We start from the raw sequence: 15,476 nt of genomic DNA, 5'->3' as shown, positions 1-15,476 counted from the left end.
TTTTAAAAAATTGATTCAAAATCCTAAAGCTATAAAAGAAAAAATGATCAATTTCATCACATTAAAAACAAATTCTGCATGTCAAAAAAATCTTAAGCAAAATCTAGAAAACTGAAATTGGAAAAAATAATTCCAACTCATCACAAAGGGGTTTATTTCCCTACTATATATCAAACTCCCACAAACTGGTAAGAAAAGGCTACAATCCCACAGAAAAGTGGGCAAGGGACATGAACTGACAACTCTCAGGGGAGGAAATACACATTTTCCTAAACACGTGAATAAATTTAATCTCACTCATAAGAGAAATACAAATGAATAATACATTTAAAAACATCCATTTTTTTACCCACTGGGCAGCCAAATATTGAAGTCTGATAACACTGTTTTGATAAGCATGCAGGACTGCAGGAATTCTAAACCACTGTTTGTGGAGGTACAAAACAGTATAACCCTACAGAAAGCAGTACTGGCCAACAGTACAAACGTACAAACTTTTCAACCTGGCAGTTTCACTTCTAGTAACTTATCCCAAGGTTACGTCTGCACCTGTACAAATTATGGCTATAAGAAATTATTCAATATCACACTAAATGAAATAGCAGAAGTCAGTGCTATCTAAAATGTCCTCCAACAAAGTAATTAGTGCACTATATTACAGTAGAGCCATACAAGGGTACCAGGTCACTATGACACAGAATTGGAGGGTGGGTGGAGGAAGAGGCCTCAACATTTAATCAGAACCTTAAGATTTGGCAGAACAGAAAGTATCAACATGAAAAAACAGTGAGTATCTTAAAGCAGCAGTTGTGGCTCTATGATACGTCATTAAGTTAAAACAAAAGGTTCAGAACAATGTGTATTATGTGTACAAAAAGGGGGAATATATACATTTATACTTATATATTATACTTGCATATATATCAATATACATTCATATTTACTTACATATACATAAAAATATCTCTAGAATTACTCACAAGGAAATAAAAATAGCTACTTGTTGGGACTCAGAGTGAGAACTTAGCAGATGAGGAACAGAAATAGGAGAAAGACACTTTCACTGTATACTTTTTATGCTTTTTGGTTTTTGAATATAAATTACCAATTAAAAAAATTTATTTAAGGGTAAAATTTTATACACTGAGACATTACATAAACACTACATAATATTCCGACACAGAGGTTACTCTAACCAAAAAAACAGTTCAAGCTGTAAGCATCTACCCAAGTAATCTCTGAGCTTACTCCACCTAGCATGCACTAAGTGTATTTAAGAAGGCTCAGCTGGGTTCCCAAAGTTATAAGCCAGTGAGCGTGAATTTCAACTGAAGACAACCCACTCAACTTCTAAAATTAATGTTTCTGGTTATTAAGTAGCTATTTTATAATAAATATTTCAATCTATTAAGAAATAATATATAAGGTAAGCACATTTTTAAAACCACAGTATGAATTACTTTGCTGATTAAGCCAAAAATCTAAGCCAAGCACCTAATTGTTCTTTTACCACAGACTGGAATTATTTTCCATAAATTAGCTAACATACAAAGCCTTTAATAAAGGTCTGAGAATCAGTGTTTTGCAGCATAAAAGAATCTTCTCATTGCAGAGACTTTCCCAAGGTAGTGCCAACAAAGAGCGGTGAGTCTATTATACCTAGATGTTTCAGTGCACCGCCCTTTCTCCTATACCATACTCCTTCCCACAATGACTTACTTGGTAATCTCCTAGAGCTGTTAAGGGGTTCTTAGCACTAAGCTTTGGAACCCAGAGAGTCCTACAGATAAAAATGAATCTCACAGAGACAGGACAACTCTTCACAATTTTATAAAAGATAACCTTCTCAATTTTAAAAAAGATATACTTGTTGAGAGGCAATCCTACTAACAAAAATATTAATAAAACCACTACAGTACATCATTCAAACCACATCTTGAGTTATGCAATAACAATGTTAAATGAAAATATACTGTTTCTATTATTACATTTAAACCAAAAATTAACATAAAAATTAAGAATCGTAACTTTATTCTAAATGGATATCTGCTTCATGTCTGTATTTCTTGACTTTAATTTCTTTAACCTCTCTACTTCTACCACTAACTCCAAATCATATCCATTTTATTTCAAGGAGTTATTTGTTTAATATAATACTACCAAGGTGGGGAGGGTATAGCTCAGTGGTAGAGCATGTGCTTAGCATGCACATGTTCCTGGGTTCAATCTCCAGTGCCTCCATTAAGTAAATAAATAAACGTAACCCCACCCCCTCCAAAAACAATCAAAAAAAATTATACCATTTTTCACATTTCATTTAACTGAAATTAATACTTTATCTTCAAATGATATTAATGTTTTGAAACAATAAAGAATACTGCATTTTAAAAAGCTTACTTTCTGAATTACTACCAAAACCCAAAATAATAACAAATTAGAACAAGCCAAATGTCTGGAAAAGTATTTCTCATTATTTAATTTTATCATATTAAAATCTAAAATTTTTTCTTCTATGTATGTCAATTTAACTCAGTAAACTAGGAAGAAAAAATACATTAAGAAATAAAATGTTTTCTTCTGCCTCCTAGTTTCATACAGTAAAATAAATCCAACACTGTCTGTTCTCCTCTGGCCCTAATGATTCATATGCAGTAGAGAGACAAATAACACTATAAACAAGATTCATAAACATTCATCACTGCCATCTCAAGGTAACCAGACCTCCCTTTACCCAAATTCAAGGATATACAAAGACATAAAATAAATCAGAATGCTCACTAACAGGTTAGAAAAGGTGACATGGACACTCACCTACATAATGCATATTAAGAGCCAAATACTTATACTGGAAAAGAGGGTTGTTACTGAGGCTACTCCTTTGGATTTGTTGGAAGAAAGAGCTGACATCCCATCTGTACAGGACATCCAGCAGCATGATGCTTGGCACCCGCAGGGCCACATTTAACACTGCCTCCAGTTTCTCCTTTGCAGCCATGTTTTTTCTTGAAGCAGATCTAAAATTCAAAAGACAATATATAAAAATTAGTCACCTCAAGTATCTTTTAGATATCCTCTTATGAATCGAATGGGTTGTCACATACTACACCAGAGTTATGTTACAACGTAAAAAGCTCCTTAGACACATCTACTACCTCTAAATATTTAAGAAATCAGCTTTGTACTGTGCTTTCCCATTGACTCTCCCAGGTCTGCTCAATTTTAAGATTCTGATTAAATGTTTATGCCTCAAAACTTATTTTTAAAAAGCCCCTGACTCCAAATCTAGGCACTTAAAAACAAAATGCCCTATAAGAACACTGTAGCCATTGTTCAATTCACTTGAAAAGAAAAATTCACTCCTATTTTTATTTGAGATTTATGTAGTTTTTAAAAAAAGAGGGCAAATTTTAAAAAGTTGTTACATGAAAAAGTCTGTTATTCAATAAAAAATTGATAACTGCACATTCAGTGCACAGCATCTCAGTCTATCCTTTTCCTTATTACTTACAATCAAAACTGAAGTACTGAATTTCCATGACAAGGACACAATTCAGAGAACTCATGATATTTGCAATATTGTTTCCCTGAATCATTAAACTGTTAGTCTGAAATCCCCACAACCTGCCTTCAAAGTAGGAAAATGCACATCAAATTCTTCCCTTGACACAAAGACATGCCGGCACATGGAAGAAGTCAGGCACTGTGAGTCTGCAGCCCCTGTCTTTCCTTAGCTGTTGATGTAGTGGAATGCAAGGGAAAAAAGGAAGGAAATGAAGGGTCTCCAACACAATCTACTATCTAAAAGGACAATTTAGCGCAAAACTGCTTTGTACGACAGAGCTCCAAAATAATCCAAGGAATTATGGGAAAGAGAATAGAGCAAACAAAAGCGGTAAAGGACAATTTTAGGACTAAGTATAATTCTGAAATGTTGGCTCTGACAATATCCTTTTAAGAATTTTGCTGAGAAAGCTAAACACACTTCTAGCTTTGGCAGTAATTTCAGACATTACAGGACAAATGAAAACACTTATTTCTGCAGAAAATTATAGTGACAGATTGCTATGCTATGGTTAAATATTTGTCGGTATTTCCATTTTACCCTCTAATTTTCATAGCCTCCTAGCTCAGATAGTTGAGGGGGGAAAGGCAGCTCGACTCAGCACACTATTAATATAAGGTTTTCAATCACTGAAAACCTGATTATATATCTATCATTCCCACAACCCAAATGTTATATATATCCTACCAATAACACAGAATCAACATTTTTATAAATAAATACTGTGATTCTGATTACTTTAAATAAACAAGACCGCTTAAATTATTTTCCTATATAAGGAAAAGATAATATTGTGAGAGAATCACAACCAAATAGCTGTGTCCTAAGGGGAAAGAAGCACTGAAAAAAATCTCTAATCAACATTTATTACAAATTGCGCCATTTAGGAACCTAAATTTCTCAAAGCTCATGATATTATTAAGGAAAAAAAATTCTGGGAAATAATAAACCAAAATATTCATACTAACATCCTTTCAACAGTGGCACTATAGTGATTTTTATTCCCTTCTGTCTTTTTGTTTGCCAAATGTTTTAGAATACTCGTGTATTATTTGGTGGGAGTGAGACCACTTAAAAAAAATTCTTGGTAAACAGTGTAATGTGCCTAAGCCATCTAGATGACTTAAGGAAATACACAGGAAGCAACTACTTACTCTGGTGGTCAAACTGATAACTCAATGCAGCACTCTTGGGAGTTCATTTCAAAGTACATGAATGATAGATTTTTCTCACGAACCACCAGTCACATGTGAAAATTACCATGTACCCAGATAAAAATATCAATAACAGGCTTTAGTCTATAATGGAAAAGTAAGTATTTTTCCGTATTCTAGAATCCAATATATATCACTACTGCTTTTGTAAGTAACCAAAAAGGAACAATTACTGAGTTAATATTTAGAGCCTTCATCTGTTTTTAATGTTTTGTTATTTTTAAATGTGCCCACTTTCACTATTGCAGCTCTTAAAAAGGTAAAAAAAAAAAATTAAACTAACAAAATAACCAATCCTGCACTAAAAATCACGATCCTAACTGCTAAGGAAAAAAAAAATCTCCCAAATTCTTACAGAGGACCATATCTCTACTACAAAAGAAGGCTATTAGCAGAATGGTACACGTTCCCTCTTAATTACCACTACTCCTGCCTCACAAACAGAACAAGAATAAAAAGAAAATCCTGGGTCCCTAAAGCTGTTGAATATTCAAGACAGATATTTAAACCCTATTGCCTGGTAAACTCAAGACTCAAATGTCTGAATTCTTTAGAAGGACTTGGATAGAATGAAATATGTCCATTTTATAACAAATATATTGCCTACTAAATGTTTCATTTATTTCCCTATGTGGGTGATACTTTAGCAAGTCATTGGCAAGTGTCGGAGCCAGCCGACAATCGATCAGGTCCAGAAACCTGTGCTGCAGGACTGAGAAAAGGAAAGACGTAACAAAAAGACAGCAAGACAAGACTAAAAGGTGGGGTTGAGAGGGTCTCACTCTAGCCCGCAAGACGCTAGGTCAAGAGTGGACGACGAGTTTATTTCAGGTGGTTCTTTTATATGATTTTAACCCATTAGCTCATACATTCCTGCACGTAGGCAATAAGGCCTAACCTCGTGACTCGTATACATTCAACTCAGGTGATACATTCAACTCAGGTGATTGTTCTCTAAAAGGATCACTGATTTGTGTGCCAATTGTATCTCTCCCTCCGAAGGTCTTTTGTGACTTAATAGCTCAAAGATGTTTCCTCAGGCATTAGCGCACCTGGTGCATTCTTTAGTAAAAGAGGTGGCGGGACAGAGATTGTTCTAACTCAATTGACCTTTGAGCCGGGCGCCCCGCACTGTGGGAGTTTAGGCCCAACCTTTGTGCTCGGCAGCCTCAATCTCAGAGCCTGGCGCCCTGCACTTTGGGGTTTTACGCCCAAGTTTTGTGCTCGGCAGCCCTCCGTCACGAGCGGCTCCCCGCAACTCCCCCTTTTATTTTTATTAAACAAAGACCTAGGTGCTATATGGCGGAGGACGATGAATACGAGTAAACGCAAGCAAACGTTGCGTCAAACATTCAGATAAGCAAGAGAGTATACAAGGGGCCATGCAAATCAGGATCAAAATTATTATGACAATCACCAGAGCATGTTTCCACCAGCCACTCTTAAACAAAGCTAGTCAAAGCATTAACTTTTGTCATAATATCCACAGTTCCTAAAGAAGGGACAAAGATAGCAGCTAGATAGTCATACCATTTAAATGCTGATCGAGTCCATCGAGCATGTAAATTAGGCATATTAGCAGGAACCCCCTGTACAGATTTTACAATTCTACCAGGGGCTATAACAAATCCTAACGTACAGTGTCCTACCCAAACACAAGGTAACCAGGGCCAAATATTAGTTCCACAAAGCCATTTTGTTCCATTAGGTGCAGCTATTCGATGTCCAGATTTATAGTCCCAATCAGATCCCGGCCACTGAAACAGTTTTTTTCAAATGAATGTAACATCAATAGTCCTATTACACAATTTTTGGGGTAGATATCCAAGATATTTCCAATCTTTTTTTTTGAGTGCATGTTGGGATGCTGTTGTGATCATCTTCTGAGGTGGTGTTCACAAAGCCGGAAGATGTTCTTCTAGGAATCAAGCTTCAGCAGCCACCCAAGCTTCATTTCTTTTCTTCTTTAAAGTTCAGTTTAAAAATCTCTTCCAAGTCAGCCGAGGGGGGCTGAAGAGGGATTCGAGGTGAGCTGCCCAACCGGAAAAATGTGCGAGAAGCCGCCCTACTGCGAAGCAGACTGCGCGAGGGGCCGACAAGGAGCCAAACAGCACTTTATTCTAGTTCAACAAGATGGCGCGTTCCCCACATAAGAGCTGGATCTAGTTCTGAATCAAAAGGACTATCGGTTGCATTTACTGCAGCAATATTTTCTATTTTCACAGTATCAAACCTCTCTCCCTCAGTGGCTGGGTCGAATTGCCATAAAGGGAGAATAGTAGCCGGCATTTTATTTGGACCATTAGCAGTATAATAGTCTCTCAAACGAACTCCAACAACCTTCCAAGTTTCTAAATTAACAGTACCTTGTTCCGGAAACCAAGGACAAATTTCTTCTACAAAAACAAGAAATTGTTCTAAACGTTGTTTCGTAACCTGAATTCCTCTTTCTTTTAACATTACTCTAAGCATCTGTACAAATACTATTATTTTGCCCCATACTCTCAAATACACTCCCCGCGGAAACCCACTTTCACTTTAAATCTGAGAGCTCTCCGTTCTCTTCCGCGGCGGTCACTGCAGCAAACTCCTTCCAGATTTCAGGTCCCTGTTCGGGCGCCACTTGTCGGAGCCAGCCGACAATCGATCAGGTCCAGAAACCTGTGCTGCAGGACTGAGAAAAGGAAAGACGTAACAAAAAGACAGCAAGACAAGACTAAAAGGTGGGGTTGAGAGGGTCTCACTCTAGCCCGCAAGACGCTAGGTCAAGAGTGGACGACGAGTTTATTTCAGGTGGTTCTTTTATATGATTTTAACCCATTAGCTCATACATTCCTGCACGTAGGCAATAAGGCCTAACCTCGTGACTCGTATACATTCAACTCAGGTGATACATTCAACTCAGGTGATTGTTCTCTAAAAGGATCACTGATTTGTGTGCCAATTGTATCTCTCCCTCCGAAGGTCTTTTGTGACTTAATAGCTCAAAGATGTTTCCTCAGGCATTAGCGCACCTGGTGCATTCTTTAGTAAAAGAGGTGGCGGGACAGAGATTGTTCTAACTCAATTGACCTTTGAGCCGGGCGCCCCGCACTGTGGGAGTTTAGGCCCAACCTTTGTGCTCGGCAGCCTCAATCTCAGAGCCTGGCGCCCTGCACTTTGGGGTTTTACGCCCAAGTTTTGTGCTCGGCAGCCCTCCGTCACGAGCGGCTCCCCGCAGCAAGTTGGCCATGTATAGAGCCAAGGAGCAAACAAATTTAATACATGGAAAATCAGAACTAAAAAGTTACCCACCAGAGCTGTGGAAAGAAAAGAGGGGGGAAAAAAACCCACATTTCACCCAAAACTTTAAAATGTTAAATCTTTCTACAGTAGAAGTAGCACACGATAGGGCGGTGACCATTACAAGTAAATACCATACGCTACACTTGAACACCCACACACTAAACCCACACCTAAACAAAATGCTGAAATAGATCTTATTTGCATATTATCTGAAATCACTCACATCTGCCAAATCACTAAATTAAAAACATGAAACACAAATGGAGACTTCTCTCTTAGTATACTTCTAAGATGTCTGGTTCAAGCCTCATTTATCCTTTTCTTACGGTTATTGTTGGACAGAGCTAATGACCATATTGTAAGTCAGAGGGAGCTCAAAATTATCTTCAAACCAAAACAGTACCAAAGTATCCTGGGAAACAAGCAGAAAAGAAAAAGGCAAATAAAATTCAAAGGCTTGGCACTCCTTAAAGCCAAATACATAAGATACTTTACGCCTTGTTCAGTTACATACATTTTACCTTCCATTCAAGACTTAAATTTCTTTCTTGAAATGTGAAAAGAACTGGGACAGTAACACTCCAACACAGTCTTAGCAAGTAATGAAAACTAAGTGTGACTCAAACCTAAAGATGCTTTACACAGTAAAACAGCTTAAAAAAAAATCTTTTTTTTTTCTGCCAATAACGGCAAAAAAGGCTCAACAAAAGCTAACCAAAAAAGGATCACACAATTTCATAAAATGACTTCCCCAGGCTTGGAAGCAGCAAATTGCTACTTACAAACACAAGAATGTCCTGTGCAAGTATAACCTTGCAAGGCTCACCATTCATGTTTGTGGGTTAGGAAACACAGGGACCTCATTTTACACTTTCCTGAAAACATTACATTTTGGTTTTGAATGTGAAGAAATCAAATAAATCACCCTGAACAATATGAAAAACAAAAGCCTTTAAAATTACAGCTCATCTGTTGAAGAATTATGTTAAATAAAAAACAGAAATGGAAAATGTTACCTTCCCCCCAAAATGAACAGAATTCACATTTCCTAGATAAAATAAAAAGAATGCCATATAACCCAATTTAAAATTATTCAGTACAATACTTAGATAATTAAAGCCTTAACGTTTCTACCTTTTCCCTCAGCACAAGGAAAACAAAAACTATCATTTATCATCAGTCTCCTTTCTTTGTCCAATCCAATTTGAAAAAAAAAAAAAGATGTACCATCAGCTAAACCCGATCTTAAGAAAGACAGATTTTCTGGCTGTCCATATGTTAGGATGGTAAGCCTTGAAAATGTTTGAGGGCAGAGCTAAAGCCTAAAATCATAAGTAAACTCAGCCAAAAACTGAGATACCCGGGAGAAGAACGCACTTCTTACATAAGCATTGGCACACGTTTTAAATATAGCTGGTCCTCCCCACTCCCACTCACTGCTGGCTAACTTTGTATGTACCTGATTTCCACATAAACTACTAGCAATTCTGTGGTTTCTGGTCATCTCCAAAGCGGCAAAGACAGGGAGTCCACTCTGAATACAAGGGCCATCTTTCAACTTAAGCAGCCAGACAGAGGAAATAAAAGCTGCTACCTCTGCCATTGGGCGCTCAGCCTGGGTCACGACTGCAGCACCGACAGCTCATCCTTTGGGCAGGATTCAAGATTCAGCAGAACTGCACACTCCGTATTTTAAAAAATAAAGAGACACAGCCCCTCTCCTTTCCTTTCCAACTAGTTTCCTGTTTACTGCAGACTGCGATGCAAAGCCGTCCATTAACCTTTGATGTCTTCTCACTGCAAAGCCCCCTTCCTCTCTCCCCGCACCTCCTCCCCCGCCCCCACGCCTGCTGATCTCAGTTGCGTTTGAACTATAGTAACCCCAAACCAGCTCGCTGCAAAGCAGGCAGCGCAGCAGCAGCGGGGCCGCTGCCGCCGCGGGGCTAGAGGATTACGTTCACAAAAACTCTGCCAGGAAAGAGGCCCGTGCCAGGGAGCTTCCCTCCTGTCTGGCCAAGGGTGCTGGCTCTGCCGTGCCACGCACCCAAAAGCTTCCGAAGAAAGACGCGGGCGAACTTCATCATCCCCGAACAGAAAGGGGACTCATTCCTGAAGGGAGGGCAAGGGTCTCTGGGTCCCTCAGGTGGGAAATGCCAAAATGAACAGGAAACACAGAAGGGATGGCAAGTGTGAAAAGGAAGCGATGGAGACAAAAAGTAAGAGATGAGGAGCGGTCTCACTGTTGTTAAAAAGAAAAAACAAAAAGGACTGACAGACGGGATGCAGAGCAAATGGGTCCCCATTCCACGAATGACTTCGCAGGCCTTTCCGCACTCCCAAACTACCTCAAATCGAATGAAAGGGGGGAGGCTGAGTTTCAGGCTGCGCAAACCAAAGAGTAGGGCGAAAGAAAAGAGGGAGGGAAGCTTGGAAGCAAAGTGGACAAAGACGCAAAAGAGGGAAAGTTGGAAGCGGGAACTGGAGCAAAGGAACTGGAAAGGGGCAGCTAGGAAAGGGGCAGCACAGGAAGGGGCTTAGAAAAGGCCTCGAAACGGGTACTGGGGAGGGGCTGGGGGAGCGCTCAGAGTGAGGGCATCTTAGGAATGCCGGGGGAGATGAGGGCTATCTCCAGGAGGGTAGGGAGGTGGTGAGGCGGCGGACAAGGCCCGGGAGCTGGGAAAGGGGGCTCTGCGCGCGGCCCCAGAAGATCAGGGCAGAGTCGGAGAGAGCCGGTGGGGCAGCCGGGAGGACCGCGGGAGGGGTTGGCGGTTGGGAAGGAGGGGGCGCTGCGGGTGAAGAGGGGATGTGGACGCCACGGATGCTGAGAAGAGGGAGGCGAACGGGGGGGAAGGAGCAACCGGATGGGGGAAGGGAGGGCGAAGGAGAAGGGGAGGGGGCTGAGGCTGTGGGATGCGGACGGGGATCCGGGATGGAAAGGGGACAGCCGGCTCGGTCACCTCGGGGTTCGGCCTCCCTTCCCGCGGGGCGGCGCCGCCGGCGGACGGACGGGCTCCGCAACTCCTCGGCTCTCTCGCCCGCCCTCCCGTCCTCCTCAGGCGGCGGCGGCGGCGGCGGGGACCGGGACGGCGCGGCTCACAGCGGCGGCTCCTCCGCGCCGGGCCTTGGATGCTGCGTCTTGGGAGGCGGCGGCAGCGGCGGCGGCAGCGGCCCGACCCGTGCGGTCACCATCGTCCGCGGCGGCAGGCGTTCGCGGGCCGAGCTCCTCAGCAGCCGGCGGCGGCCATGGCCTCCTTGGTTCACTCCTCCCGCCCCCGGCGCTCTGCGGCGGTCGCGACCCGGCTCCCGCTCTCTGCGCCTGCGCGCGGCGCTGCCAGCGCGGCGCCCCTCCCCCGCCCGCGCGCGCCCGCGTTCACTCACAATCGCGCAGGCTGGGTGGTTCCCTCGCTGCCTCCGGTACGTGGGAGGGAGACACACGCCTCCCGCAGCCCACACAGCCGGGCTCCGGCTGCTAGGAGACGCGTACCACGCCGACACCTGCACGCGCACTGTGACACGCGCCATTCTGACACACGTGCGCTCTCGCACTCCCCAAACACCAGGAGCCACACGCGCTCACACCCACACTTACCTGTCAGGACCACGTAGGAGAATTGGAAGGGCTGATCCTCATCCGATGCAACCGCAGTGGCAATGATGCCAGAATTTTTTTTAACTCCCTTACTGACTGGTCTAGACTGTCAACTCTGGCGTCAGGGACCACGTCTGTGATGGCTCAGCAGTGCCTAGCAAAGACTAGGCGCTCAGTAAACCTCTGTTGGATAAGTGAGTGGATGTATTAATAAATGAATTGGAACTCTTCACTGAGGATCTTTAACTTAAAAAATTCCGATCCCTTGGTTGAAAGAATTTGTTCAAAGAATTTTACTGTAGTATGAAATTAAATAATGTGTGTGTGTGTTTGCTTTGTCTTTTGGTCCAAGTTTCAAAACTGGTTAGTGTACACACCCCCTTCACAAGGTAAGGAAATCTGTTTGTTCTGCCAAAGTCTCTAATACTGACCAACATTCCTACCTTAAATAAATGTCAACACACTTAGTAGGGCAGGAACTCTTCCCCACTTACCCACAATGCAAAGCCTCAAACACACTGTACGCACACAGAATGAATCAAGGATGTTGCTGGTCTTCTGGGTTTTGCCAGGACTCCTTATTCCCCAGTTTTTCTACTCCCGTGCCTCACCACAACCTTCCACAAATCCCCTTGCCCCCTCTCCTATGTCCCCTCCAAAAACAAAACAAAACGAAAAAAACACCTACATTGTTCCTTGCTTTGTCTCTGGTTAGTGCCTGGAGAGCTAGTTGCTACTAGTAACCAGTCTGGCCTTTGAGGTTGGCAATGCTGACATACACACCCAGTAGTAGGTTAAATGTTGCCAGTAGACTGGATCATCCTGAAATTGTAAAGCCTCAACTTCTGCATGTTAGAAGAGAAATTAATGTACTACAATCTAGGTTTGTGTTAGGGGCCCTCCTTGGAAATTCAACCTCTGGCCTACATACTTTAAATGGTAACCCCCCTATTCTGAGCAACCTTTGTATCTTGCTAAAATTGTAAATGCAAGCTCTACATTTAGAAAATTTAGTTCCTGTAGGCATCAGTCAATCAAATTCAGAGTAACTTCCCTTCTACCAGTTTGATAGCTCTATAGACATCAAGCTTTTTAAATTTCTGGGAATTATGTTCCTAACTATAGCCACCTTTCATCCTGGTGCCTCAGATACTTTAGAATAATTGTTAAGCCTGCTACATGGCAAGGAGGCGGTTTTATCAATCTCTCTATATAGACTGATAAATGAGAAATTACAGAGGCCACCTGACTAATGACTGGAATAGGAAACTGCCCAAGATAGCAAAGACTTTCCTTTGGTTTTCTCCTCGTTTTAACAATTTTACTACTGACTCAATCAAGAAACATATAGCCAGAAACAGAATACAACGAAGTTAAAAATCTATATAAATAGATTCTAACTGGATTTATTCATTCTTCTAGGGTGAATTACAGAATTGTGAAAATATTAATTTAGCACTGCTACTGGATTTGCATGTTTTATTTAGATGGAAGAGAAGCTTGACTCAGCTCTCACCGTTCCTTTTTCAAAGGGGGGGAAAAAAAAGACTTCAAAGCCCCATAACGCTCACTATAACTTGTCTGGATTTATAAAAGCAGAAAAAAGTCACATATATTTTTCATCTTTGAATTTTACAGTAGCTGCCTGTAAATGCTGGAGTTCAAAACAAGCAAAGTAAATTACTCTGGTAATGAAAGGGTTACTGCTATTTTATTGCTGCTAATCCAGTTTCAGGAAAGCTCTACATTGCCAGAAGCAGGTAACCAAATCAAACTAAAAAGAAAAGCAGAGGAAAAAAGAACAGGGGGGTTGGGTAATAGATCTGCTCAAATAAAAGAGCAATCACAATGCAGACAAGTAATTTCTAGAGGCACCCAAACCCACACAAACCAGAAAAGATCAGAAGAAAAACCTGGTAAGTACCTGGAACCAAACTTAAGAAAATACCCAAATGCCACAGCTTGGTCATAAAAGGAATTAGCTTCGAGTGCTAGAAGGAAAGAAGTGGCATGTTTATGACTGCGGCATGGCAGACCAGTCAGGACTCTAAAGGTTATCTTCCCGTTCAGTTAGTAACTGTATCCAACATTGAGGAGGAAGTCAGTTCAAAGTTTAGAAGAGTGCGTATTTCTAGCCATTCCAAAAGTCTAGTCTCTGAATTCTTTATAGAACCAACTCTTGCTAACACAGAAATAGTCCTTTGTTAACAATCTGCAGATAACTGGTGGCCAGTTAGGCACTACCTTTTAGATCCAGAGATAAGAGTTTATGTTTAACAGATTACACATAGTGGGGCCAAAACCCAAAGAACTTATTCAATACTGGAAATATTGGGTGAAGGAGAAATTTTCATGGATTCATTTATTCACTCACTTTATTCATTCCTAATATTTTCTGGGCACTTTGAGGTTTTTCTATATCCAATTCAAAAATAGTTAACTCTTGAGTAGAAGAATCTAAGTGATACATCAAATCTCATTCAACCTGGCCACCTCCATGGTTTGAGTTTGAAAGCCAATTATAACAGGAAAACAACAGTATTCTTAGGCAACATGGTTCATTAAAGGGAAGAGTCACTCTTTTTGAGATATAATTGATGTATAAGTCACATATCATAAATTACACCTATTTTAAATTGTAAAGTTCAGTGGGTTTTCATATATTTACAGTTGTGCAGTCATCACCGCAATCCATTTTAGAACATTTTCATCACCCTTCCAAAAAAAAAAAAATACCCTGTACCCACTAGCAGTCACTCTCCCTTCGTCTCCTGTTTTAGCCAACCACTAATCTTTCTGTGCCTACAGATTTGCCTATTCTCAATATTTCACATAAATTAAATAATACAAGATGTGGTTTCTTTCATGTCTGGTTTATTTCACTTAGCATAATATTTTCAAGGTTCTTCCATGTTGTAGCATGTATAGGTCCTTCATTTCTTTCTATTGCCTCCCAAAATTCCCTTGTATGGAGATACCATATTGTGTCAATCAATTCATCGGTTGATGGACATCTGGGTTGTTTCCACTTTTCAACTCTTATGAATAGTGATATCATCAACATTCATGTACTGCAAGCTTTTGGGTGAACACGTTTTCATTTGTCTTGGGTATATACTGAGGAGCAGTATTTAACTGCTGGGTTATACAGTAACTCTGTGTTTAACCTTTTGAGGAACTGCCAAACTGTTTTCCAAAGTGGCTGCTACATTTTACGTTCCCACCAGCAGTGTGTCGAGAGATTTACTCTTAGACTCAGACGCCCTCCACTTGTTCAATGTGGGACCCTGTGCCACGTATGTGCATAAAATTACAAACAACTCCATTTGTCATCTGCAAAACAGGGATAATGATAGTATCTATTTCCCAGGATTATTATGAAAAATAAATGCAACCATGTATTCTAATATTCCTGGTACAAAGTAAGCCCTCCATAAATGTTATTAGTTCTCTTCCTTCTATCTTTGGTATTTGGTTGGCAACATTTATTCTGTAATAAAGTCAGATAGAGATAAAACTATAACTCCCTGTTAAAAATAAGAGATGCATACACATAGTTAGTGCTGAATAAATACTTTTATGGATAACTGGAAAAGCAATAGAACTTATATTGTTTTAATGCCAAAATAAATTTATCTTTTTCTACCTCCTAGACTACAAGAGGGAAAAACATGGAAACAAGTCAGCAGTTTTTTGGTTGGGACTTTTTAGATTTTCCCCCAAACACTTTTTATTGCTCCAGCTTTTTATTTTGAACAGTTTAAAATATACAGAAGAATTAAAAGAATACTACAATCATTAATCCTGTATTCACCATCTAGATTGA

The 15,476-nt window shown here is 40.7% G+C and overlaps 1 protein-coding gene across 4 annotated transcripts in view; it reads right to left on the bottom strand.

Moving 5' to 3' along the window:
- Positions 1–11,372, bottom strand: part of RNF145 (ring finger protein 145) — a 66,466-nt gene extending 55,094 nt beyond the window's left edge. For all 4 annotated transcript variants that reach the window (XR_012066478.1, XM_072953672.1, XM_072953678.1 and 1 more), the window contains exons 1-2: positions 11,019–11,372; positions 2,812–3,014 (exon numbers count right to left, since the gene is read on the bottom strand). Coding sequence is in view for 3 of the 4 variants with exons in the window: in XM_072953672.1 (XP_072809773.1) it covers positions 2,812–2,995 (184 nt within the window). In the remaining variant the exon portion in view is untranslated. The remainder of the gene's footprint in view (positions 1–2,811; positions 3,015–11,018) is intronic.
- Positions 11,373–15,476: the final 4,104 nt, after the last annotated feature.

Source organism: Vicugna pacos, chromosome 3 (assembly GCF_048564905.1).
Source record: "Vicugna pacos chromosome 3, VicPac4, whole genome shotgun sequence".
Classification (NCBI taxonomy): Eukaryota; Metazoa; Chordata; class Mammalia; order Artiodactyla; family Camelidae; genus Vicugna; species Vicugna pacos.
This window is presented reverse-complemented; position numbering and strand designations above follow the sequence as displayed.